We start from the raw sequence: 27,398 nt of genomic DNA, 5'->3' as shown, positions 1-27,398 counted from the left end.
TCAGAGTTGTAAGACAGGAGCTCCATTTTGTCAGGCAATGCATTAATTCAAATTAGTTTGTTACAGATGGCTTCCTAGGAGGTTACTATACATTTAATCGGCAATCCAAATATCATCAGGCCTACTTTTCAGATTCACTGTAGCATATACATATTTTGAGAAAGGAATCATCTTTGTATTTATATGGGGACCAGCAGTGGTGAGATTCAAATATGTGAGCAACCGGGGATGCTACTCCCGGAAGTCCGTTCTGGGCCTGGGCAACAAAAAATTAGCTACCGGTTCTGCTGAACTAGTGTGAACTGGCTGAGTCCCACAACTGGGGACTAATACTGGCCCATTCTCCTGGAAAGCGAACATAAAAATCCAGCAAAACGCTTTTCAGAACTGATTGTGCCTTCCCATTTAAGCAGTCACATTTGTTTTAAGGCAGCAGAGGGCGATGGAGAGCTACTGAAAATTCCACTTATTTATATAGTCCCAAGAAAGAACAATCAGAAATTTTACAATTTCTCTTAAAATATCTGCAAGCTTAGTAACTTAGTAATTCAAAATACAGAATTACTAGGTTTTCTAGTAGATGCACATGTCCAGAAATGATAAAACGCCTTAGGAAATAGATCCCAGGCAGATGCCTCATTTTAAGAGAAAAACCAAATGTGCTTTGTTGAGGTACTAGGGATGCAACAGTGATGGTCCAGAGTTCAGTGGTAGATTACCTGCTTTGCATGTTCAAATCTCAGCTTCAGTTCCCACCATCTCTAACTAGAATTCAGTTTGAAATCACAGAGAGCATTGGGTCTCAGTGATGAGGGTCTGACGCAGAAGACCATTGCCAAGGGTCACTTCAGGAGAAAACAGGAAAGGAAAATGAAAAAAGGGGGAGTCTTGTGCTTGCTATCCCTACTCAGTGCCTTTGTTGGTTAATAAGATAAAAGAAGGAAAGAGGTATTGCTTCATCTTCAACAAAGGGTACACCAAGCTAAAGAGAAAGACATCAGAAAACAAAGTTGGTGAAAACCCACACTTTGCAGAAGTGCAACCATCATTTAGAAAATTTGTTTTGGAGGACCTGAGCCTAAGCAGGAGAATCCATGTTGTAACATTTTGCTCTACACCTTTTGGTGAGTAAAGCAGTTGTTGCACAACTTAAGAGGGCTAGGCTAATTTGTCAGGCTCCAGAAGAGGGGTTGCAGCGCCCTATCCACAACTCAAGAAACCCTCCCTTCTCAATTGTCACAATTTCGCAAGACCCTTCCTTTTTTTAATGACAACATTTCGTAAGATTGTTCCTGCAAGAATACTGGAGTCATATGGTCTTGCCCAAGACTAGTGCATGGATTTGGTGGGGAGAAATGCAAGCTATTATGGGTGATGCCTGGGGCCAGAAAAAGTGGCCTGACCTACAGGTTAGAGACATAATTGCACATGGGAATCAGTGCTCACCCCATGCTGATCCACAGGTTTCAAGACCTTCCTTGCCAGTTTCCCACAAAGCAAAACCAATGGGAAAGACAACAAGGAAGTAACTCTGGTATGTCTCCCTACAGTAGTCGTCCTATGAGTTGGGGGGAGGATGGTACAGGCTGCAAATGCAAGAGCATGGATGGATTGGGGAAGACTCACCAGAGCGACTTACAATCTTCCTTGCTGGCTTCCCCACTGACTTTGACCTACAACCTTCCCTGCTGGCTTACCCACTGATTTTGCTTGTGGGAAACTGGCTAGGAAAGTCACAAAGGGTGATCACGTGATTGTGGGCTGCTGCAAACAGCTGGAACTTTGAGGGCTGAATGAGTAAATGTCACTCATTCAGCACCAGCACAGTGTCAGTCACTGAAGAAGTGATCAGTAAGGGAAGGTCTACCCACACACACACACACAAAAGCAGATGCATCATTATAAAGAAATGCATTCACCCATGTTGTTCCAGAATGCAAGTTTCTTCTTTTTAGATAATCTACAGAAATCTAGTTATTAAAACATGCCATTTAAGTCAGCTGGGATTATTGGAGACTGAAAGACGAATACTATCTTCAACTGAGTTACTAATTGGATATTACTTCACGGTAGGAAGTAAGTGCCAGAAAATAAACTCGTTGCCCATACTTTGGCTATCCAGAGGGCTTGGAATTCAACTCCCAACATTCCCATTTGGAGAATTCCGACTTATTTGGGAGGCACTAAATTGAGGAAGTCTGCTATAAATTGTTTTATTCGTAGAGCTTGGCCTTAGTTTTAGTTACTGCAGAAATATGCTGTATGATTCTCTATTCCAGCTCATTTTCTTATCTCAAAATCTCACTTCCTCCTTCTGACAGTCAAATGATGAAGTGTATTAAAAAGGACTCCAGTAGCAGTCAGCGCTTCACTATAGCTTGATTGCCAATAGACAGGGCTATGTTTTTTCTTTCAAAGAAAAAAAAAGAGTTCTTCAATTTCACGCAATCTTCTGACATTAATTAAATTTAAAGCCTACCCTCCTAACGTTTCTGGAAGTCAATCTGCTGATTTCACAGACTGCATCAGATATGTACTTTTATAGTTCAAGGTCTCTTTTATTAGATAAAAAGGTAAAGGTTCCCCCGCACATGCGTGCTAATCGTTTCCAATTCTAGGGGCCGGTGCTCATCTCCGTTTCAAAGCCGAAGAGCCAGCGCTTGTCCAAGGATGTCTCTGTGGTCATGTGGCTGGCATGACTAGACGCCAAAGGCGCACAGAACGCTGTTACCTTCCCACCGTAGTGGTCCCTATTTTTCTACTTGCATTTTTACGTGCTTTCGAACTGCTAGGTTGGCAGAAGCTGGGACGAGTAACAGGCGCTCACTCTGTTACGCGGCACTCGGGATTCGACCCGCCAAACTGCCGACCTTCTGATCGACAGGCTCAGCGTCCTAACCCACTGAGCAAATCACAGTATCTGGCTCCTATCCCATCAGCAAGATAAAAACTTATCTTTCAGGATTACTGTATAATTGCAAGATGACAGAAGAAAAACTCCGTCTGAAGATATGTCTGTCTGTCTGTCTTGTCTGCCTGCCTGCCTATCATCTATCTATCTATCTATCTATCTATCTATCTATCTATCTATCTATCTATCTATCTATCTATCTATCATCTATCTATCTATCTATCTATCTATCTATCTATCTATCTATCTATCTCTTCTATCTACATCTATCTACAGTATCTATCTACAATTGAGCACAAAATTTCCATTGCTAAGCAAGGCAAGTTGAGTTTTATCCCATTTCATGACATTCTTGCTATGCTTGTTAAGCAAATAACTGCAGTTGCTAAGTGAATCACATTAAATTTATTTATTTATTTAATAATATTTATATACCGCCCTTCTCCCGAAGGACTCAGGGCGGTGAACAGGGCAAGAATAAAAATACAAAGTTACAAAAATTAAAAACGAATTAAATATATGCCACTAAAAACAGTCAATACAATTAAAACCCCAATAAAACAACAATAAAAAACCCTCCTCCCCCCTTGACTTTGTTGGAAGCTGGCTGGGAAGGTTACAAATGTTGATCACATGACCCCAGGAACTGAAGTTGTCATAAATACATACCATGGGGGTGCCGCAATGGTAGTTGTACATGTGAAACTGGTCAGAAGTCCCCTTTTCTCAGTACTGTTGTAACTTCGGTCACTAAATGGTTTACGTCAAAGACCACCTGCATCATTTACACATACACACAAATGTATGCACACACAATGCTAATGCTTATATGTAGGTACCATCTCATTATATATACCACATATAATGATGTCGACAATACTTCAGCTGCAGTTGCTGGCAAAGGAGTTGTTATTTCTTCATTTACGATAATTAAAATTGTAATTCTCTCCTTGTCTAGTTTTTCCCCCCAAGCTCTGTTCTTTCTAACCTTTTCCTAGAGAGATCTATAAGCCCTTCCTTGCTTAGAGGGTGTGTGTGTGTGTGTGTGATGAATTTGTGGCTTATCAAATGTTGCTGAATTATATTGCCAGCAAACTTAAGGCCAAGATGTGCTGAGTCCACAATTCAATAACACTGGCCGGCTATAACCATAGATCCTGTGAGCAGAAATACAATTGGAATGTAGCAATCATATTGTACTAAACTCCTAGTTGAGATCCTATACGCATTGCATAGAAACAAAACGCCCATATCAAAAAGCCATTTTTAAAAAAATTTGCATGTTTCATTAAATCGCTCTGGAAGCTTATTAACTCTTTTTTTGAAGGAATAAATTCATTCTGTGCTTTAGGAACGTAGGAAGTTGTCATATTTAGAATCAGCATGTTACAGTGATTTTTTACTTAACACCAAGTGGCTTTGATCAAATCTGGAGTTTGATCAAAACTGTCTCTTGAAGCAGCTTCGGGCTTTGTGTCACGCTTCTCTCTTCCTCTCTTGTAACAGGCTTCTGAGCATATGTGTATATTGTGAATATTTAAAATATTCTGGCCCAGTTTGCAAGAACCGAGGCTCTTTTGTCGAGGCAGATCCCTTCACCTCTTCATCTGTGTGAAGAGAAGACTCAAACCACTCCCCCTCCATCGTGACTGAACTTCAACGAAGAATAATAGCCAAAGCTCTTTATTTATGTTTGTTCAAGCCACCTCATCGCGCCCAACAATTACATTCAATCAATCTTCCATATTGTGGAATGGCTTTTACTAGTGACATTCATTCCTGTTATTGTCAGTCTGGTTACTCTTCCAGGACATCCTGACATTCAGAATGGCTGCTAACAATCAAAATAGCATTGCCCTACTTTGTAAGTGATGTGCAGATCTCCCCCGCAAAAACAGAGACTATTTTAGCCTCCAGCTATCCCCACCAGTTTTGAAAAGATTGGGCAATTTCCTTCTCGGTTGTTTGTGCAGCTGGTTTAAACAGGCCATTGGGAAATATTCAAGGCTACAGAGACAGTCGTTAGCAAGACTCACTCTTCGGTGCTAACGACTGACTGATTACGTTTATATGTGGTCAATCAATGAGTGTGGTTTTTTTTTATTTTTGCACGGGAAGAACTTTCTTAAAATTCAGCAAAAGTGTGAAAAAACAGAAGTACAAAACCCCAACATGCTAGGCAGTATTGTGGCATGGGGTTTGCCATAGGATATAGTTAGTCTTGTAGTTGCTAAGCTAACGCTGTATTTCTCCAGGGAAAATACACTAATCTTTATGCTATGCCAGGGGTTCCCAACCGGGGGTGCGAGACGATATTCCAGGAGGTGCGAAAAGTTGGGTTTTCAAAATTATAGTGTATATGCATAATTTGTTGCCGTTATTTCGAACTTTTGTAAGGGTTGCAAGAATATATCAGAAGTATTCTAGGTGGGCAGGGTATAGGAAAGGTTTGGAGCCACTGTGCTATGCTGATGGGTGACTTTCTGATACACATCTATTCTTGTATGAATTTCAGATGTTTTGAACTATTTCTCAACATACAGGTTGCTGTGAAGCACCCACACCTAGGAAAAAGCTACTTGTGGAGTCTAGCTGTTCTCTGTATGTTTTTTATTTTCATTTAATAACACCGAGTGCAGTGTAGTTTATTGGCTGAGATTATTATAAGGTAAAGGTTCCCCCGCACATGCATGCTAGTCGTTTCCGACTCTAGGGGCCGGTGCTCATCTCCGTTTCAAAGCCGAAGAGCCAGCGTTTGTCCGAGGACGTCTCCGTGGTCATGTGGCCGGCATGACTAGACGCCAAAGGCACACGGAACGCTGTTACCTTCCCACCGTAGTGGTCCCTATTTATCTACTTGCATTTTTACGTGCTTTCGAACTGCTAGGTTGGCAGAAGCTGGGATAATCACAGGGGATATCCTCATTATTCAATTATACCCACGTTATAGTCACGTGGTAAGCTGCCAAGATTTTAAGGACTTTCTTCTGAAACATACATAGTGCTGAACTGCACTATAGACATTCAGCATACAGCTGAGTCCTTCGGGAGATAGGGCGGGATATAAATCCCATTAATAAATAAATAAATAAATAAATAAATAAATAAATAAATAAATAAATAAATACAGGCAGTCCTCAATTTATGACCACTACTGAGCCCGAAATTTCTCTTGCTAAGTGAGACATTGGTTAAGTGAGTTTTGACCCATTGTATACTCCAGGGGTCTGCGAACGCAAGGTTGTGGCCCACTTATGGGTTGTGCCCTGTTCGAAACAGCCGTGGGAGAGATGGGCAAGAGCGCACTTGCACTCGTATGCAAAGCTCCACTCATGAGAATGGAGCTTCGGGCGCTTGCGCCCTCCGCTTGAGTGGACCTTCATATAAGAGCACGAAGGCCCTCTGCTCAAGTGTCCTGTACTCGTGCGGGTGGAGCTTTGCGCATTAGTGCAAGCACCCTCCACACACGTGCGGTGCTTGCACAAAAGGAGCTGTGCTTGTGTGTGTGCGCCTGCCACCCAAATGCATCCCCCCCCCCGCCGGGCCTGACTGCCAAACTAGAAAGGTTGGTACAACTTTTCTGGCCACAGTTAAGTGAATCACTGCAGCTGTTGTTAAGTTAATCTGGCTTCCCCCATTGACTTTGCTTGTCAGAAGATCCCGGGACACTGTGATCGTCACAAATAGGAACCAGTTGCCAAGAGTCAAAAATTTTAATCACATGACCCTGGGAATTCTGCCATGGCCGTGTGAAAAATGGCTTCATAAGTCACTTTTTTCAGTGTCGTAATGTTGAACCGTCACTAAATGAACTGTTGTAAGATGAGGACTAACTATTTATATCTCAGAATTTGGACTAATAGGATGGACATCCCAAAATTTAAGGCTGATAAACACTAACTTTTTAATCTTTCCTTCTGCTACTACTCTTTTGGTCACATCATGGAACATTAACTTGTATGATGCAAATCTTCAGGAAAACAAAGTGAAAGTGATAAATCTGCATTTTGGACGTCTGCTGACCTTTCCCTACAGCGTTGCATCCTGTTCCCAAACAGGAGAAGAAACTGAAGGAGAAACTGCAAGTCGTCCTCCACTTACGACTGGTCACTTAGCAGCAATTCAAAGTTATGACAGACTTCCCGAAAGCTACTCATGATCCGATTTCAAAGTTACGACAGCTGCATACACACACCCAACAATCACATGATCACATTCTGGGTGCTTGGGAACCAGCTCACCTTTATGGCCATTGCAGCATTCTGTGGTTTCAGGATGCAATTTTCCGCATTTTTTGCCTATTTCCAGAGTTTAGTTCCAGTTTTTGGCAAAACAAAATGCCCAGTTGGTAAAATGTACTCTCTTAATGACTGCCACCAAAAATGTTGTAAAATCGGATCCAGTCTCATGGTGATCTGCTTAACAACCGCACTGCTTACAATTATAATTCTGGGGTCAATTATGGCCATAGGTTGAGCACTACCCAGTGGTGGGATTCATACCTGAACAACCAGTTCTCTGCATGGACACCACTTCTGGAAGTCTGTTTGGGCCTGGGCCTTGGAGCCCAGAATGGACTTCTGGAAGTGGCATCCATGCACTTCTGGTGGGCAGTTCTGGGCCTGAGAGGCCTCCGTGGCCCAGAACGGACTTCCGGAAATGGTATCCATGCTCTTCTGGTGGTCTGTTCTGGGCCTTGTGAAAAAGGGCTAGGGCTTTAGCTGGTTCACCAAAGTCAACAAAAAATTAGCTACCGGTTCTCCTGAACCGGTGCAAACCGGCTGAATCCCACCATTGGCACTACCTGTATATCCATGAAGAGGCACTGGAATAGTCATGTCCTGTAGAGAACTGAAGGCACTGCTACACAATCATATCCAGAGTGGCTTTTCCAAGAGATCAATGAACTCCAGCACAACTATATTCCCTTATCTTTGGTCTTTGAAGGGCTGGAAAAGTCTATGTGCTTTATCAACTTTGCAGAATTGTAACTGCCAGGATAATGGAAAACCTCAGAATGTCTTTCAGACCTTTGAGTTTGCCAATTACTGGATCTGAATTGTTTTGTATCTCTTTGCAGAGCTGTTGTGGCTACTTGCAGTCCTGCGGCCCACTTCTAGTATAACTACTTTTAGTCTGGTGGTGAGCAACGTGCCACCTTGGGGACTGATTTCAAAACGCTACACAAAACCATCAGTCTTAAACCTCCGGCAGACGCGACTTCTCTTGCCTCTCAACCAACTGAGTAGAAATTAGAAGAGGTAGCAGCGGTGAGAAAACGCGCGACTGAAAGGAAAAAGGCCACAGAAAAAGAAAACGGGGCTTAGCCAGAAGGCAGTACCCCTTTTCTGGGTCTAGCAGAGGATTGGAAAGACGATCCATTTATGAATGGATTTGGCAGAATAGCCAAAACGGCATGACTTAAGAAACGCCGTCTCGACGTGGGCGTCGAAGAAATCATCGGTACGCCCTACCCCAGGGGTCAGCAACCTCAAACAGTGAAAGAGCCACTCGGAACCGGTTCCGTCACAAAAGGAAAAACTGGGAGCCACAAAAAATATGTGCGCATGCACGTACATGCGCAGAACAGGGTTTGACTGAAGAGTAGAGCCAAGGCGAGATATGCATCTACCCTGCATATTTGAATTGATTGGTTGAACTTTTTTAGTCCCACTTTTTTTTTTTTTTGGACTGCACATGGCAGAGGACCAGGAGCCGCAGGAGACGGCTGAAAGAGCCGCATGCGGCTCCGGAACCGCGGGTTGCAGACCTGTGCCCTACCCGCAAATAACGGCGATGGGCAACTAAGAGCCGACCCCATTTTTTGATACTGAAGGGCGGGAGGGGGCATCACGCAGCAAAAAGATCTCGGATCAGGCCAAAACGGTGCTTCTTATCCCTGTCCATCACCGCCTCCGCGAGGGGGAAGTAGGACCGCGGCTCCCAAAGAGTTAATGTTCCCTGAGAACCAAACGGGTAAACAACTCAGGCGGGGACGGCACGAGGACAGCAGCGCGCATGAGGTAAAAGATTGGAACACGAAGTCCTCAGCGCACCTAAAGTTTAACCAGAGCCGAGGCGGGATTCAAAGGCTTCGCCCAATCGAGAACGGCTACGCTACGCCCACCGACCAATCCCAGCCGCTTTGCCAGCCGCTTCGGCCAATCCGCTCCAAAGCAAGCAAGAAGCGGGCGGCGCTTCTTGGTTTAGAGATTCCCCCGTAGCGTAGCCTGAGAGTCCCCCCAAACCAGGGGTCGGCAACCTCGGCTCTTTTATGACTCGTGGACTTCAACTCCCAGAATTCCTGAGCCAGCATAGCTGGCTCAGGAATTCTGGGAGTTGAAGTCCACGAGTCATAAAAGAGCCGAGGTTGCCGACCCCTGCCCCAAACCAAATGACTGGGCGCGGGGTCGCCACGGGCTCAACCTGGGGAAAGTCCCGCTGCTTTCTAGAGACCCGGATCCTGATCGCGGCTCGATCGGGTAAGTCAAATCGATCCGAGCAACTGCTGATCCCCGCGGCGGCCCAGGCGCTCGTCTCCTCCGCAGCCGCTCAAGCGGGCTCCCGTTGGCTTCAGCGAAGCGGGGAGGGGAGGGGAGGAGAGGAGGGGGGGGGGCGTGCCGACGATCGGTTCCGGCAGCCAATCCGGGCGTTCTGTTCCTTTTTGACGTCACAATCCCTAGAACCTGCAGCGGCGACAACAATAACAATACCAGGCGGGGATCGTTCCCTGGAGCCGAGCGGCCGCGGAGCGCCTGACCGGAGCGCCTGACCGGAGCGAGCCGTGAAAAGAGCGCGTCCGGCGGTAGCGCTTGCTGCTGTCAGCGGAGTCGGAAAGGAGCAACCAACCCAGCAAGCAACTCGGGAGGGATCCCGAAATAGAAGCGCCTCTTTCCTGACCGCGATGGCCTCGAGCGAGCCCTCGGGGCTGCAAGAAGAGAATCTGCAGGGTAAGAAGAGAACCTTCCCTCCCTTAAAACAAAGCAAACTGTACAAAAAATAAAATAAACCAGATAGAAAACTTGGGACTTTTGAATAATGGGCCTCTAATAGAAGGGCCTCTTAAGTTAAGACTTTCCTGGCCTGATCAGAAACAGACTTCCTAGATCAGCGTTTCCCAACCTTAGGAACTTGAAGATGCGTGGACTTCAACTCCCAGAATTCCCCAGCCAGCTATGCTGGCTGGGGAATTCTGGGAGTTGAAGTCCACGCATCTTCAAGTTCCTAAGGTTGGGAAACACTGTCCTAGATCACCTTGTTTTGAAGCCCCCCCACCTCCCCCAGGCCTGTGACTGATTAATACAGGTAGTCCTCGACTTACAACAGTTCATGGTTCAAAGTTACAACGGCGCTGACAAAAGTGACTTAATGACCGTTTTTCACACTTACAACCTTTGAGGGCATCCCCACGATGGTGTGATCCAAATTCAGAGGCGCGGGCTTGGTAACTGGTTCAGACTTACGACCGTTGCTGGGTCCCAAAGTCATGGGATCACGTTTTGACAAGCAAAGTCAATGGGGAAGCCGGTTTTTCACTTAACAGCTTGGTTACTGGCTTAACAACTGCAGTGATTCACTTAACAACTGGGGCAAGGAAGGTCGTAAAATGGGGCAAAACTCACTTAATAAATTTCCCACTTGGCAACGGAAATTTTGGGCTCGGTTGTGCTTGTAAGTCAAGGGCTACTTGTATTAATATTCCCTCTAGTAATTAAAATTCCCTGAGAATCTTTCTTGAGGGCAGAAGAAACAAAGGATGAGGAAATACCAAATGGCCTGGGGTTATCTTTGCGTTATTCAGGGTTTCGTCTGTTTCTTGGGACTATAAAACTCTAGATTTTTCTCTACTTCGGACTTTTTCTTGCATCGAGTTGGTTTTTACCTTGGCAGGCTCAGAACCAGCAAGGGAGGATGCCTTTAAAATAGCCTATGTTTATTGGAAAGGGAAGATCTGTGGTTGTAACACAGTAGCTGTGTTCTCTTGGCTGTGCCATAGTACCCCTTGCCTATGTGACTCAGCCGTTTACTAATAGCTTTTGTCCGTTGTAAATAATTGGCCTTGGAACTTATTGACACATCGTGCTGGTTCAGAGCCGACATCATGGGATTTATAGCCCCATGTAGAAAAACCTGGAAGTAGATTGCAACATAAAGGGGCCTTTTCCCATTTTTAGATTATGTTTGTAATCAAACAGTATTAGAGGTTATCTTCTCCTGTGGTTTGGTCACGTAATGTGCCAAAGGGAAAGTGAGCACAGAATTATTGTTTTGATTTTTTTCTTGTTATTGTTTTTGAAGTATCAGTATTTTGTCCAAGCTGAGAGAAGTTCAGTAAACATTTCCTTGATCTTTCCAAATATTTGATGTTGCTTACTTTCAGTTGACACAAATACTTCCTTGGGAATCCGTCTAACTGAATGAATTTGGTTGAAACTTTTGAATAGATAGGTATGATTTGTTGGTTGGTTCATATACTGTATATTTCACAGGAAGGATACCTCATCCCTATATATGCACTCTAGTCTAGATACTCTTCCTTCCCACTCTCCAGTCACCAAAAGAAATTTAAATTGTATCTTTGCTACTGGATAGTTAGGACCATAAAAGCAAATTACAAATGTAAAATCTAGTACTTTTTGCACCACTTTGCATATTTTATATTTTGTGAAGTATGTAGTTTTACTTTTTAGCCCTTGTTTTTTCAGGGTACAGAATAGATAAGGCATGAATCTGGCTTTTAAGGATTATCTCTTTTTTAATGAATGCTCTTATACAAAGAGCATATGTTATCCTCTTTTCCAATTTCCTTATTCCATGTTAACTGGATATACTTGGTTTCCATTCTCTTCTCTTGCAGTTTTTGTTAGCTAATTCCTCATAAGACTCCCAAAAATAGAAAAGCCATCAACTGTGGCTTTTCTCAAAATGAAATTATGCCAGTGAAAAGCATTTGTTCATTTATTTGCAGCCTGCCACATTCAGATCAAAGTTCTGGAGAGCTTTTATTTGCATAAGACTTGTGAGCAAGAGCTACTATAGTTTTTTATAATGTCAGTTTAGTTTTGTGAGGGCATGTTTCACAAGGCTTTTGACTGTTTATTTTTCTGGTTGGTCTAGGGAAGAATTTTTTTTTGGGGGGGTTACATTCTGAAGCAATTAAATGGAATATGTTGGGGTAGATGCAATTTATATCTTAAGATCTGGTAACAAAGATGCTCCATATTGCCTACTTCCTGTCAACAGATTGCCCCTTCTCCTTTTTTTCTGCCCGTTTGACTTCCTGTTTTCGCCTTCTGTTCCTCAGCATCCTGAGAATTATAATCCATAGAAGTAGGCTAACGAATAGAATGATAAAATACACAGTTGGGACAGAAAGCTGTCCATTAAAAAAATAAGGGAAGACAGATGTTTGGATATAGGAATGTTTTCTGGTAGTTTGGTTCTCTTTTGCCATTTCATTATAGTGCCGTAAAACCTATTTTCCAGCACGATTTCACTCCACTAACTTTAAAGTTAGCTTCTTCTCATTTAAATCGTGTGTGGATTCTGGTTGGTTATGTTTCCAGCAATTAAAGACTGGCCTGTTTCCTACAATCTTTACTGCTATAGTGGTATAGCCAATTGCTGCCCACAGTGATAATACCAGTATGTTATTGTTACAAGTTTTTCTCTGTGGACGGCATCGTGTCTTCTTTTAAAATGCATAAAAACTTTAAAAGAAGATTAAAAACTAGAGCGGTTGCATCTTGGAAAATAAGCTTGCTGTACATTAAAATGAGCCCCTGTTTATTCTGCAGGGTCATATAGTTTGGTCTTCTGATTAAGGCACCAGGCTAGAAACCAGGGGATTCTGAGTTCTAATCCCACATGAAAGCCAGCTGAGTGACCTTGGACCAGACGGTCACTCTCAAGCCAACTCACCTCACAGGGTTTTTGTTGTGGGGAAAATAGAGGGAAAGAGCATTAGATATGTTCACCCCCCTTCGAGTTATTTATAAAAGTAATCAAGCAGGTTAAAAAAAAACCTTTTTAAAAAGCCTTTCATATCATATAGCCATTAGATTGCTTGTATTGTAAATACAGAAGCACAGCTTTTGTCCTGAGCAACACAGCATGTCACAAGATAGAGACAAAATGCTTATGCACTGCTGGCGGGAGTGGGGGGGGGAGAGAAACACCATAACACCATTGCCATTGCAACAGGGTTTTATTATTAACAGGCAATAAGCTGGGTATGCTTTGTACCTTCTAAAAACACAAGCAAAGGAGACCGTGAAGTCAGACGTGAAGTAGAATGTCAACAAATGTTAAGTGCTGGATTTCCTAATAAATCCTTGTGGTTTTTTTGTTCTTTCTAAATTTTTGCCAAGCAGGTTCCTGGGTAGAACTGCACTTTAGCAGCAATGGGAACGGTAACAGTGGCCAGCCAGCCGGCCAGGAACAAGTTCCTGCTTCAGTTTCTATTTATAATGGTGATATGGAGAAAATTCTTCTAGATGCCCAGCATGAGTCTGGAAGAAGTAGCTCGCGAGAGAGCTCACACTGCGACAGGTATTCTGACGTTAAGGCAGCATAGGCTGCTTCCACTGCATTTCTTCTTTATTTCAGCTGAATGTGCAGGTAGTCCTGGACTAACAACCACCTGTTCTGTACCAGCCTGCTACCGGCCCTGCAGAAAAGGCAGGGACAACCCCTTTTACAAGTAGGCAAGAGGCTGGAATTACGCCTGCCAAATTTATTACCACAAAAACAAACGGAACAAGACAAACCAAGAAACAGGAGCTTTAAGAAACATGAACTATCCAAGCGGTTGCCTTCAGCAAACCAGCCCTCCCACACATTCCCCTTATATAGAGTTCAGGGCGTGGCTTCTCTCTGCCTCCTTCTGAGGTGCCCCATTGCCTTCCTCTGTTTACTCCTAATTGACTGCCTCCTGCGTTGGGCGTCCTTGAACAGGGCCAGCTGTGGGTCATCTTCATCCACACTGTCAGGCTCACACAGCTGGGTCTCCGTGGTGACCAAGTGGGAGGGGCCTGGCTGAGGGCTCTCATCAGCAAGATCTTCAACCCCCTCAGCAAGGTCTTCAACACCCCCCTCCTCTTCTGAGTCGTCCGACCCAACTGCCGAACCCACAGGCTGACCCTGAATCACAACACCACCATTGAGCTATGATGCAGTTGCCCTGCATCTGAATTTTAGTCCTGTGACCGTGGGGATGATCGTGCAATGATCGTGAGTGTGAAAAATGATCATAAGTCACTTTTTTTTCAGTGCCCTTATAACTTTGAACGGTCACTAAATGAACAGTTGTAAGTTGAGGACTACTTATACCTACAAAACAGCCTCCTGGCTGACTTTCAGATATTTCAACTCTGTTTTTACCAGCCATAGGCAATGCTTCTCCATGGGTGTTATCAAGGATAATGGGAGTTGTAGTCTAAAAAATGGAAAGGTACCAGGCTGGGGAAGGTGAATATATGGCCTGATGTTATACTTGGCCTCTTTAGATTCTTGAAAGCAGTGGAGCCTAATTTAAGCAAGGCTAACCTAAATTTTGTTTTGTCTTGTCTGGGTGAAAATGTCCTAAATAGTTATGTTGCAAGTCTCCTCAGGATGATGCAATTGTCCCCTGGCCTTGCATCCTCTGCACTTTCTCATGATTGGAGACAAGGTCATCTTGGTCTCATGGTGTGATCCATTTTTTCCCCCCAGTTCAGCTTTTTATTTAAACAAAACTGGAATCATCTATTAAGTGAGACATTCCAAAGTTAACAAGAGGCATGGCTTGGGAGAACAAAGTGATCTTTCACAGTGAAACTAAGCAAATGCTAGATTAGGGCTGTATGCCACTTTGGGACCAGCTCCAGACCTGATTAACTTGGAGATGTTGTTGTTTTTTGAGAAAAAACTCTGGGGAAAGCTGCTTTGGGGGAAAACTGTGCTTTGAATTGTTGTACCTTGCAGGCCTTGTGAGTGGGCTATCTTTCCATTCATAGGAATTCTAGTCTTGCTCCATTTCCTGAGGTCCTACCATTTTTTACTCTCATCTGTTCCCCCATTAGGGAGGTTCAGCCTCATGTTCCTAGAACGCCTGTCTTCCTGTACAAATTGGTTGGAACTTATCTGCCTTCTCTCCAGTCCAGCCCATAGCAACATGCAACTATGGCCATAATTATTGGGGGAAATGCCAAGTTGCAAAACTGTCCTTCTGCTTCCATTTTGCCTTCACAACTGCTAGGGAAAGTTAACGATAACAGAAGAAGGATGATACAATGGTGAAGAAGCCTTTGGAGGTTTCCTGTGCTTTTCTTTACAGTCCATTTCCCTTGATAGAGGTCTTCATCATAGCAACTTTTCAAATTTATTTGGCAGATACACAGAAATACATGTTGTTGGAAATGCCAACAGGATGGGCATCCTTGCAATTTTATTTCTGTTTTGTATGGAGAATGCTAGGGATTTTTTTTTGTTCCAGGCAGTTCTCGTTTAGCGACTACCTTGTACAACCACCATTCAATAAAGACGGTGATGAAACTTTGTGGCCAATCCTCACATTTATGATCTTTGCAGCTCTACAAAACAAAAGAAAATAGAAGTAAAATCATAAACACAGTCATGTTAGTGACTGGTTTTCACTTAATGATTGAATTGCTGGTACCAATTTTGGTTGCTGAATGAGAATTACCTGTACTCATCAGGAATGGGGATAGAGGGACCCTAACTGGGAGAATGGATATTGATGGACTATAATTCTTTATAATCTGTCATTGGTCACCAGAGGGAAAGAGATGGAGGCTGATTGGCTTATAATATTTTCATTGTTTTAGGATTCAGTAGAAGATGATTGCAATCCATTGCATGTTGTTTGGTGAATGATTGAAAGGTTAGAGCAGGCATGTCAAACTTGCAATGTCACGTGACGTCACGCAACGTATTGCAACTTTCCCCCCATTGCCGGCAATGGGGTGGGCGCGGTTTCGGCATGACGCATCCAGCCCGCGGGCCACAGTTTGACATGCCTGGGTTAGAGAGACTGGAGTTATGGCAGGATCCTCATTTAGGACTTAGAGAGAAAGGTGAAAGCTGGGAAGTAGCATTATACCATTGGCTAAAGGTGTAGTCTTTGAAATATTTATCCATTGACTTTGTCCTGAACCTAGCCAGCTACATTTCCCTAGGCAAATGTTTCGGAATCTCAGCAACTTTAAGATGTATGAACTTCAAACATGGTGGTTGAGGAATTCTGGAATTTGAAGCCCACACATCTTAAAGTTGCTGAGGTTTAGAAACACTGCTCCAGGCTATTGGATTATTTTTTTAATCCCAGTTGATTGTGGTAAGAATACTGGTACTGTATTTCTTAATCATAGATTGCATTTCTTCCTTTCTCTGGAGTATCTAAATCCTGAAGACAGGGCCTGTCATTCATGAGTTATTTGGGGTGCCTTTTTGGTCACATCAAAATGCTTTAAATTAATTAACAGACAGAGGAAGCACAGATAAACAATTCTTTGCATTCCAAAGCGTGAGTAAAAGCATAGCTTATCACACAATCACTATATAGTGGTGATGTACCTGATCACTTATCTGCCATTGGACATGATACTTATCCGTGGTTAATTGAACTATGGTTTACTTAAGTTCATTGAGTGCAGTGGGATTGCTCAACACCTGAAACCATAAAGTAACCACAGGGATTGAATTTCCACATTGCATTAGGCTTAAAGGTGATTAGCTAGTTTGTGGTTCAGTGTGTTTTGCAAACACAGCTATGAAAAGATTGAGATATGCAGGATTAGAGAACTGGACCAGACTAAACTTAATAGAAGTGCCTCTTTATGTACCGGTATATGTTACATGTAAATTAAAATGCATTTCAAATCAAAACAGGATTATTTTGTAATGGGGCTGATAATTGTGAAGGGAAAGTTTAAGCCTTTTCTATGTAGTTATTAGTGCTGATGACATTAGGAACTACCTGCTCTTTATTGACACTATGAGGCATTCCAGGAAGAATTAAATACCAATTTTTTTTTGTTTTTTTGCATTTTGGATGACTTTGTTTGTGAAGGAAATAAACAAGTACTAAACAGCTTGTGGCATTTGCTCACACAGACTCCCTTAACATAGGTTAGACCCACTAAAATTTTTGGGGAGGAACTACTGCTTTTCCACAAAACCAGAATTGCTATCCATTTACCTTGGGAAGATGTCCCTTCTTTTTTTAAAAAATTCTGTCCTTTTTTAACCAAGGTGCTCCAGAATGCATAACATACGTTTTTCCTATTTCTTATCACAATAAAGAGGCAGGCTAGACTACAAGTTTGTAAGTAGCTTTGTGAACTTTATTGGGATTTGAAGTTAGCTTTCCATGGTCCTGATAAAACATGAATCAGTAAGTTGTTCTTGGTTGGTTATTCTCACGTTTTTTCCTCCAAAGCCCACCACGTTCCCAGACACCTCAGGATGTTCACAGAACTTCAGAAGTGGAGAGTCGTGCCAGCGGAGAAAAGAATAGTTCTCAGGTAAAGTCTTTATCTGTTCATAAAGACACTCAAAGACTGAATTTTTGTGTGCGTGTATGGTGTTTTTCTTTAAGAGAATAAAATCCAATCTTCTCAGGAGATTGTATATTCTGCAGAGCCTCATTTCTAGCTGGGAAATGTTCTTTGTAGTTTTTTTAGGAGACCCATTTCAGTTTTGGCACACAGTTTGGAAAATCACTGCATGAATGGCACAGTCATATTGGAAACTATCTAAACACTAATGCTACTTGAAGGAAAATGCAGCTGCTGGAGCTTTAATGTTCCAGGCATGTAACTCCGGCTCAGTAAAATTTTGTTTTTGATACTCTTGAGCTTCTCTGTAGTCTTTCTGTTGCTATCAGAGATCCAGTTAGCTAGCATGTAGGAAGCCAATTTTTTTTACTCTTTAACAAGGAATCTTACATGCTGGAAAAATTTTTCCATTTGTGGTTTCTCAGTTGTGATTAGTTTACCTTATTCAAACACCAGGGGATCTCTTTTGTCAAGATCCAGCCTCATCCAACCTCAGACTTGGCTGAGTTAGCTCGGCTTGATTTGGATATTATAGGCCAGTAGAGTATTGTTTGATTGTGAAACTTGGCTCCCAAATTCCTGATGAGTTAACATCAGATAGAAAATGTGAGCTCATTGATTCAAGGTGCTGGTAATGACCTATAAAGCCCTAAATGGCTTGGGTCCGGGATATCTGAGGGAACACCTGCTGCCAGCATCAAGCTCCCTTCGTCCAGTGCGCTCACACAGGGAGGGTCTTCTCAGGGTGCCGCCAGTAAAAGATTGCTGGCGGGTAACACCCAGGGGTAGGGCCTTCTCAGTGGGTGCGCCTGCCCTCTGGAACCAGCTGCCCGTGGAGCTTAGGACTGCCCCCGACCTCCGTTCATTCCGCCGGGACCTGAAGACCTGGCTCTTCGAGCTCTCTGGCCCAGGCTGAGAATTTTAATTTTAATTTTAATTGGGGGCTTTTACCTTTTCAAAAGGGACGCGGTGGCTCAGTGGGTTAGGATGCTGAGCTTGTCGATCGGAAGGTTGGCAGTTTGGCGGGTCGAATCCCGAGTGCCGCGTAACAGAGTGAGCGCCTGTTACGCGTCCCAGCTTCTGCCAACCTAGCAGTTCGAAAGCACGTAAAAATGCAAGTAGAAAAATAGGGACCACTACGGTGGGAAGGTAACAGCGTTCCGTGCGCCTTTGGCGTCTAGTCATGCCGGCCACATGACCACGGAGACGTCCTCGGACAAGCGCTGGCTCTTCGGCTTTGAAACGGAGATGAGCACCGGCCCCTAGAGTCGGAAACGACTAGCACACATGTGCGGGGGAACCTTTACCTTTACCTTTACCTTTTCAGGGACTGTTGTAATTTTTTAAATCGTTTTTAACTTTTGTATTTCTTGTTTTAATTACCCTGTAAACCGCCCTGAGTCCTTCGGGAAAGGGCGGTATACAAATCTAATTAAATAAATAAAATAAATAAATTGTATGGATGAGGGACAGTACGGAGGGATAGTACAAACAGCACACAGCCTCTCTGTGTGAAATGGGCAGGATAGATAGGTAGGTGGGTGGGTGGGTGGACGGACGGATGGACGGATGGGTGGATAGATGGATAGATGTACAGATGAATGGATAGACGGATGGATGGATAGATAGAAAGATGGATAGATAGACTGATGGATAGATGGTTGGATAGGCACTCTGTTATGTATTCACTACTTCTCAAGCCGCATCTCTTTTGAGACTGTGCTTCTTTAATACCTCCTTCACTCAACCTGCGAACTTGGACTTGTATAACTACTATGAAACTCCAGGAAAAGCCCCAACATCTTTAACAAATGATATAGCGCGTTTGCTTACCCTGGATCCAAAGTCCCCTTGTCCACTTCCATACCTCTATTCTGAGAATGGACCCGGGACACTTGATTGTACCTATCTTTCTTTTAGTCTGAAGAAGATTTTCTGGAAAGAAGGAAAGAAGTTGAACGGCTTCTGAAGAAAAATTCAGATTGGATGTGGGACTGGTCGAGCAGACCTGAGAATATCCCCCCCAAGTTAGTGATCTTGATCATGAGTAATGCCAATTTGTTTATTTCCATTATTTTAAATATATAAATGTGATCACAGACAATTATGGATGAAATGTTTTTTGCCTTCTCGTAAACCAGGGAATTTCTCTTTAAACACCCTAAGCGCACAGCTACGCTCAGCATGAGAAACACGAGTGTGATGAAGAAGGGGGGCATATTTTCAGCAGAATTCTTGAAGATTTTCTTACCCTCTCTGCTGCTCTCCCATCTGCTGGCCATTGGATTAGGGTAAGGATTCATTTAGATCAGGGGTGTCAAACTCAATTTCATTGAGGGCCGCATCAGCATTGCGGTTGCCCTCAGGGGGCCGGGTGGGTGTGGCCAGGGTGGGCGTGGCCTACTGGGTGGGCGTGGTTAGAGTGCGTATGGCCTACTGGGTAGGCGTGGCCAGCTCTACATCGTTCGTATCAAGGGTGCCTATGGGGGCCTGGGCAGGAGTGGGACAGATCTGAGGGTCTCTGGCAGAAGAAGGGTCTCTGGGCCAGGACCAAGGCAGTGGGGGCCGTCCCCTCACTGTTTCCAGGATGGCTTCGTGGGCTGCATGAAACCACTTCGCGGGCCGGATCTGGCCCCCGGGCCTTGTGTTTGACATGTCTGATTTAGATCATCTACTCTGACAGCCAGAAATCTAATGGGCTGCATCAACAAGGTCTTCTTGACTCCTAATAATACTATCAGAGAGAGGGGGAGACCGCTGCTCACTAGTACAACACATTCCTTAGATGCAAAAGGTGTCGTGTTCGCTCCCTGACCACTCCAGGTAGGATTGGAAAAAAACGCTGCTCACGATCTTGGAAAGCTTGAGGCTGGGTTCACATATGTTAAGAGGTAATTTGGGAGCTTGGTCCCTAACATTTCGTAATTTACAGAGAGCACCGAAAGAGAGGAATCCAGTTTAGGCCATTGGTGGTCATCCAGATGTTGCTGAAATGCAACTTCAAGCATCCACAGGAAGCCAAGTTAATGATGGAAGGCTGCTGGGAATTGTGCTCGGTATCTGAATGGCATCAGGTGCCTGCTTCTGAGAAGACCACATATTGGTCTTATAATTTTGTAGCATATGGACTTCTGGTTTATTTTTATTTTTTATTTTTAATAAAAACACCCTGCTTTTATAAATGTTAATGTTCAGAAAATATTTAGCTGGCAGGTTATCTGTACCCTAGTTTGCCTATGTCAGGGGTAGGCAATCTTGGCTCTTTTATGACTCGTGGACTTCAACTCCCAGAATTCCTGAGCCAGGAATTCTGGGAGTTGAAGTCCACGAGTCATAAAAGAGCCAAGGTTGCCTACCCCTGACCTATGTAGTCCATATGTACACATAGTCCAAAAAACTAACTACATTATGGCTTCAAGTATGGTGAGAATCCACTCAGTCTTCCTAGTGACTCCTCTCGGATATCAATAACATCATTTTCTGAATTGTACAACCTCACAATTATGCCTGCTGCTGTTTATAAGACCAATCATTGGGTTCCCCCCCCCCTCGTGTTATACACTGTTGGAGTTTTGCAAACAGGTCAAAAGTGGTTATCACTCATAAATTCGGAGGTTTATGAAACAATCTAATTCCTTTGTTCATAATTAAACTACAGGTTTATGGAATGAGGATAGAAGTGAATGTGAAATCAGTGGAAAACATTTTTCAGGACAGGTACAACTATGATTGAATTTGGAATTGTAGTTGTAAGTCCTGCTGGTCACTAAGTGGGTCACCATGTGATCATGCCCAATTTTATGATCTTTTTTTTGTTGTTGTGATTGTTCAACAAACATCACAGCTGCTAACAAATGCAATGGTCGTTAAGCAAATGTGGCAGTCGGTAAGCAAAGCCATTATAGCCAAGGGATATTTTTTTTGCTGAGAACCGAAAGACATGCTGGTTTCTGGCAAAAACCATAAATTGCAGTGATGTGACCACGAGGCACTACAGATAGCTGTAAATGCAGGCATGGTGCCAAGCATCCAAATGCGATCCTGTGAGTACAGGGGGAGGCAGCCATCAGTACTTGGAAACCGAGTCATATACTGTATACCTTTGGGGGCAGCTCTGTTGTATTTCTGAATAATCACTAAGTGATTGATCATATATATGTGTGTGTGTGTGTGTGTGTGTGTGTTTGTGTGAATTTTTTTTTTGGCTTGCTAACAAAGAATAAAGGGAGACCGATATGATCATTTCAAACTTATTTGTTCTCATCAGTCAGCCATACCCTTCTGAGATTCGAACCTGGGCCGACTGCGTCTTAAGCAGTTGTTTTAACCCCTAGGCCACAGGCCTGAAACAGGAAATAAGATTTGTCCCGTGTCTGGGACTAAGCAAGTGTATTCTGAATGCTTAACAAACAATATATATATATATTTATTTATTTATTTATTTTATTTATTTTGTTTTATATATATATCACCTGGACTGCTATGAATTTTTGTATTATGCTTCTAGTATACGTGAAGAAAGATTTTGAAAAATTACATTTGAAAATAAAATCTGGAATCGGGGGATACTGCCTGGACAATTCTAAGAGTTGAAGTCCACACGTCTTAAAAGCTACCAAAGTTGAAAAACACGGGTCTAGTCCATCTTTGAGTGACTTGTGTCTATAACTGTACCAATTCAGACTTGTATCCTGGAGAAAAGAGGTGAGGTTGAAAATGCAGCTCCAGCTCCAAATGCAGCCGAATTCTTACTGGTTGTTTTTGTGTTTCAGGATTTATATTGGGAAACGGTTGACAATCACAGCTTCCAGCAGCTCCTTGTAAAAAAGAAACGAATTTGTCTCTTTTGCAAATCATGACAAAATTCATCCAGACATATAAAGTGGTGAACAGAAGAAACTTCCAAATCTATAATCATAATGTGGCGATGTATGTTTTATTGTGTAAAGGGCTCTTGCAAAAGGAAAGGAAGAAAACCCAACTACCCAACTGCTTCTATATGTAAATTCCTATTTGCACGATTTAATAGAGTGTAGCTTAGATCAGGAGTGGGGAACCAGAACTACAACTTCCAGCAAGCTCCAACTTTGGGCCAGTAGCAAAGGATCTTGGGAAATGTTGTTCAGCACGTGCAATGGCCCACATTTCATTATCCCTGCTTGAAGATTTTTCTTTGTTGCTATTGCAAGAATGAGCACTGTAGCGGGGAAAAAAATTGACTGTGAACATCTGGGAAGGAATTAATATACAATTTGTTTTTATGTCGTAGTGAAAAGACTCGTAACGATTAGTTGTGAAAAAGACACAACTGTAATTTCAAAAAAAGAAAGCCGTGGTCAACAAAAGTCAAATGGCTTTACAGTTTTGCTACTTGACATGAAATGAATTAGTGATATGATTTGAAATGTAAACATGAATCAGTGTTCAGCGTCTTGGTATGTGTAAGTCTTAATATGGAATCTTTTCTTTCTGTTTCCAATGAAAGTTTGTGCGCAGCTGTTGGGACAATGATTTAGTAATAAATAATATGATTTTTCTCAAAGTCAGCCAAAATTTGTGTGGTCAGAAAACTTTTAAGAAGGAAAGCCCTGAGGAATTTCTTCCAAGAAGTTCATTGTGGGAAAATAACATTAGCCATTCCCTTTTCCCCTCTTGGCTGATAAACATAAACCTCTAATTTCTGATTTGCGAGGCACTGCTTTATGTCCTAAATCATCAACGAGTCATAGTGGGGTAGCTGGATCTGCCTTTTTAATCACAAATGCTGCAGCTGTTAGCCACTGGTCTGGTCTCTGTGAATACATAGGAATTTACTCGTGGTGAATGATGGCAGTTACAGAAGAAATATCCATTTGTCAGGTGGTGCTTTGCTGTCTACCTTTTCCATGTTGGTTTGCTTCTTTCTACTGTAGATGCACAAGGAGCTGGAAATAAGACTATGGCTTTTCCTCTCCTGCACATTGCTGTTTTTATTCTAAATAATAATAATGCCGCTTGGGGTGTGTGTGAAAGCCCTAATAAGCAGGCATATACATAGAATGAAGGCTACTGCTAAGCTTGTAAGCCGCCCTGAGTCTTCGGAGAAGGGCGGGATATAAATGGAATTAAAATAAAATAAAAAATATGCAAATAGGCCAGATCATTGCTATGTAGAACGGAAACACAATGAGCATAATGACAAGGCACAGCTGTGATGTTATCCACACGTTCTTTCCACGCTGACCCACAGTATTTGGCAGAAGTTAAGGAAGGTTTGTTCCTTGTCTGCAACATGTCATGAGTTCCGCGTTCTATTCTCAAGGAGGGTTTGCAGAATATGAGTGGTGGTGTGGGCCATTCAGGCTTCCCCACACCTTGCGGGCTACAAAGGTTGGGGACTAAATATACAGGGCTGGTGCTAGATTCTCAACATGTTTCAATAACCCCTAAAAGAAAATGATATTTTAAGAGAGGATATCCTTATGCTGAAAGCTATGAGCACAGGCCACAATTAAAGCTGCCAGCTCAGCACTGAGCTGACACTGTCGTAAGGCAGGGGTGTCAAACTGCTGGCTCGCGGGCCAGATGCGTCATGCCGAAACTGCGCCCACCCCATTGCCAGCAATGGAAAAAAAGTTGCGATACGTCGCAACGCGTCATGTGACGTTGCGAGTTTGACACCCCCTGTTTTAAGGCCTTATGATATATATTAGCTGCCTGGCATCGAATCTAGTAAGACTTGAGATTTACTTGTAAGTAAACAAAAACAATGCATTGTAGCCTCTGTTATTTTTGTATAAAGGTCTTACTGTTCATCAGTTACAATAAAGGATGAGAATTTGTTTAGGATTTAACATGTGTAAACCAGACAGTACAACTTGTTCAATAAAGTTTCATGTAAAAAAAAAAAGCCTTAGCTTTATGTGTGAAAGCAGCCTCTGGGTTACAGCATGCATAGCATTGCAAAAAGGCTGGCTTGATTACCGGTATGTATTTGCATAGCTATGCTCTCCAGAGGGCTTAATTTAAACCTTCTTGTGGCAAAGTGTGGGAAGGGGTAGAGTATCAGTTAAAATGTCAAGATGCAGTTGCACCCATGAAAATAAAAGTCCCAACCCTTTTACATGCACTGGGTTAGGAAAGCGGGATTTCAATCATGCAGTGTCAGCTTCTGTATTTATTTATTTTTTTGAGTCCTTGAATATTCTGCTAAAGGACCTTCTGATTAAAGTTTGTTTTGCTCTTCTGAGGGGAAGGGGCACAGGATGCCCGGAAGGGGCATGATTTCATGAAAGGTTCAAATATTTCATGGAATCCTGCTAAGACCACCTGCTTACAGTACTAGAAGTGTAATTGGATACGTTATATTTCATATAACCGGACCTGAACTACTGTGGTTTGGGAAGAGTAACTTAGGATCACCTGGTATACCTATGCTGCGTTTTTATAGTATCTGTAAATTTTTTTCCTTATACTAATTTTGATTTTATTTGGCACGTGACTTATTTTATGCTCGAGTTAGAACTGGAATTAATAATTGATACTGTGCCCTTCAGATCATCCTATTGAAATATTTCTTGACTTTGGCAAATGTGTGCGCTACAATTTCCAGAATGCCCCAGCCAGCATCAGCATGGCTGGCTGGAGCATTCTGAGAAATGAAGTCCGCGTATCTTTCACAAGCTTGCATCATTTGGAGTAATGCTATTTGATCAACTAACTTGGCTTTATTTCACTGTTAATATAGTTGATATATATTTATACAGGTGGAGGCACCACAGTTATTATAAGGTTTGTCTTGAACAGATTTATTTACTTCAATGGAAAAAAAGACACATAGGCTTAAATAGATAGTAGCTGTGTAGATGGGTTGACTTAATGGGTTCAGAGACCAGTTGGTTTTTTCCCCCCCAGACATAATAGAGACCATTATCTTGGCCATTGCAAATTAAACATACCATCATCTGAATAGGGAAACTTGGTTCTTTCAATTTTCATTGCCAAAAAAGCCAACACAGTGCTAGGCTGCATTAACAGAGGGATAGAATCAAGATCAAGTGAAGTACTAATAGCACTTTACAATGCTTTGGTAAGGCCACACCTGGAATACTGCATCCAGTTTTGGTCACCACAATGTAAAAAAGATGTCGAGACTCTAGAAAGAGTACAGAGAAGAGCAACAAAGATTATTGGGGGACTGGAGGCTAAAACATATGGGACAGTTGCTGGAATTGGGTATGTGTAGTTTAACGAAGAGAAGAGTGAGGGGTGACATGATAGCAGTGTTTCAATATCTCAGGGGCTGCCACAAAGAAGAGGGAGTCAAGCTATTCTCCAAAGCACCTGAAAGCAGGACAAGAAGCAATGGATGGAAACTAGTCAAGGAGAGAAGCAACCTAGAACTAAGGAGAAACTTCCTGACGGAACAATTAACCAGTGGTACAACCTGCCTCCAGAGGTGGTGAATGTTCCAACACTGAAGGTTTTTAAGAAGAGACTGGACAGCCATTTGCCTGAAATGGTATAGGGTTTCCTGCCTGGGCAGGGGGCTGGACTAGATGACCTCCAAGGTCCCTTCCAACTTATTATTTTTATTATTACTTCTGAAATGGGGATTTTTCTTGATCTAGTAAGCTAGCCAAGTATTCAAAACTTGCTTGTTTTTCAATTAGCTACTGTTTGATCACATTTGTACTGCATATTTCACCTTTTTAAAAAATGAATCACAAGTGTGTACAGTACTTGTATGACAATGTCACTACTGGCTATCATGTCAGATAAATGGTGAGAGTATAAAATGGTTATTTTCCAGCTTTTTATCAAATCAGTAAGCTGTGAAATAGTGTGTCAAATGTCCATGTGTTTGCTGCTAATGTGCTAAAGCAATAAAGGGAGTGAGTAAACTTGTATGTTGCTTTTTAATTCCATAGTGCAGTAGTGTATGATAAACCCAAATAAATGTTATTCTGGGGTTATTTTCGAATGCCCTCTTTGGAAATTGAAGTGAGATGTGCCCCCTTAGAAAATAAAGGGCTGAAGCATAAGCAAACAAATATAGCCACTTAGAATTTTTAGTTTTTTAATGAACTCATGATTGCCTGACAAGAGCCTGCCCAGTGTCAAAATAGTCAACAGTTAACTGCAGCCAGTAATAAAACCCTCCAAAGCACGGGTGTCAAACCTGCGACATCACGTATCGTGACTCCCCCCCCCCATTGCTGGCAATGGGGTGGGCGTGTTTTTGGTGTGATGCAATCCGGCCCATGGGCCGGCAGTTTGATAACCTGCTCTACAGAAACAGATGCTTTTTGCATCTCTCACCAGATTTTCTAGTAAGCTGAGTACACATCTGAAGTCCCAAATTTTCACTCTTAACATCTATAGCCTGATAGTTTTATTTGTATTTATTTATTAAATTTATATACCACTTATCTCATTGAAAAGGCAATTCTGGGGTTGATGATAAAGGTAAAGGTTCCCCCGCACATGCATGCTAGTCGTTTCCGACTCTAGGGGCCGGTGCTCATCTCCGTTTCAAAGCCGAAGAGCCAGCGCTTGTCCGAGGACGTCTCCGTGGTCATGTGGCCGGCATGACTAGACACCAAAGGCGCACGGAACGCTGTTACCTTCCCACTGCAGTGGTCCCTATTTTTCTACTTGCATTTTTACGTGCTTTCGAACTGCTAGGTTGGCAGAAGCTGGGAGGAGTAACAGGCGCTCACTCTGCTACACGGCACTCGGAATTCGACCCGCCAAACTGCCGACCTTCCGATCGACAAGCTCAGCGTCCTAACCCACTGAGCATGGTATTTTGCTTTATAGAGCATCCAATTCCTTATTTAATTTTTGGGAACAAATTGAAACTTACAACGAGGTGAAGCAATCATGAAGCAGGGCTCTCCATAGGCTATGAATACTCATGAGCAAAAACTGTGCCATAAATAATGAAG

The 27,398-nt window shown here is 42.8% G+C and overlaps 1 protein-coding gene across 9 annotated transcripts; it reads left to right on the top strand.

Moving 5' to 3' along the window:
* Nucleotides 1–9,275: 9,275 nt before the first annotated feature.
* On the top strand, nt 9,276–26,355 carry BNIP3 (BCL2 interacting protein 3). 9 transcript variants are annotated; one of them, XR_014026598.1, is made up of 9 exons: nt 9,277–9,393; nt 9,595–9,861; nt 13,285–13,462; nt 17,352–17,436; nt 19,390–19,496; nt 19,611–19,760; nt 20,153–20,292; nt 21,977–22,173; nt 22,242–26,355. XR_014026598.1 is itself a non-coding variant. In XM_081329034.1 (7 exons), exons 2-7 carry the CDS (start codon nt 9,816–9,818, stop codon nt 21,983–21,985), a joined length of 570 nt encoding a protein of 189 aa, XP_081185160.1. In that variant the 5' UTR covers nt 9,276–9,393; nt 9,595–9,815; the 3' UTR covers nt 21,986–26,355. The 9 variants fall into 9 exon arrangements, 4 of the variants coding, with proteins under 4 accessions (XP_081185160.1, XP_081185159.1, XP_081185157.1 ...); XR_014026596.1 differs by lacking the exon at nt 20,153–20,292 and having other exon boundaries at nt 9,276–9,393; nt 19,390–19,516; nt 19,636–19,760; XR_014026597.1 differs by lacking the exon at nt 20,153–20,292.
* The last annotated feature ends 1,043 nt before the right edge of the window (nt 26,356–27,398 follow it).

Source organism: Vipera berus (assembly GCF_964194415.1).
Source record: "Vipera berus genome assembly, chromosome: 5".
Taxonomy (NCBI): Eukaryota; Metazoa; Chordata; class Lepidosauria; order Squamata; family Viperidae; genus Vipera; species Vipera berus.
Note: the sequence above shows the minus strand (reverse complement) of the source record. Positions and strands in the feature narration are given on the sequence as shown.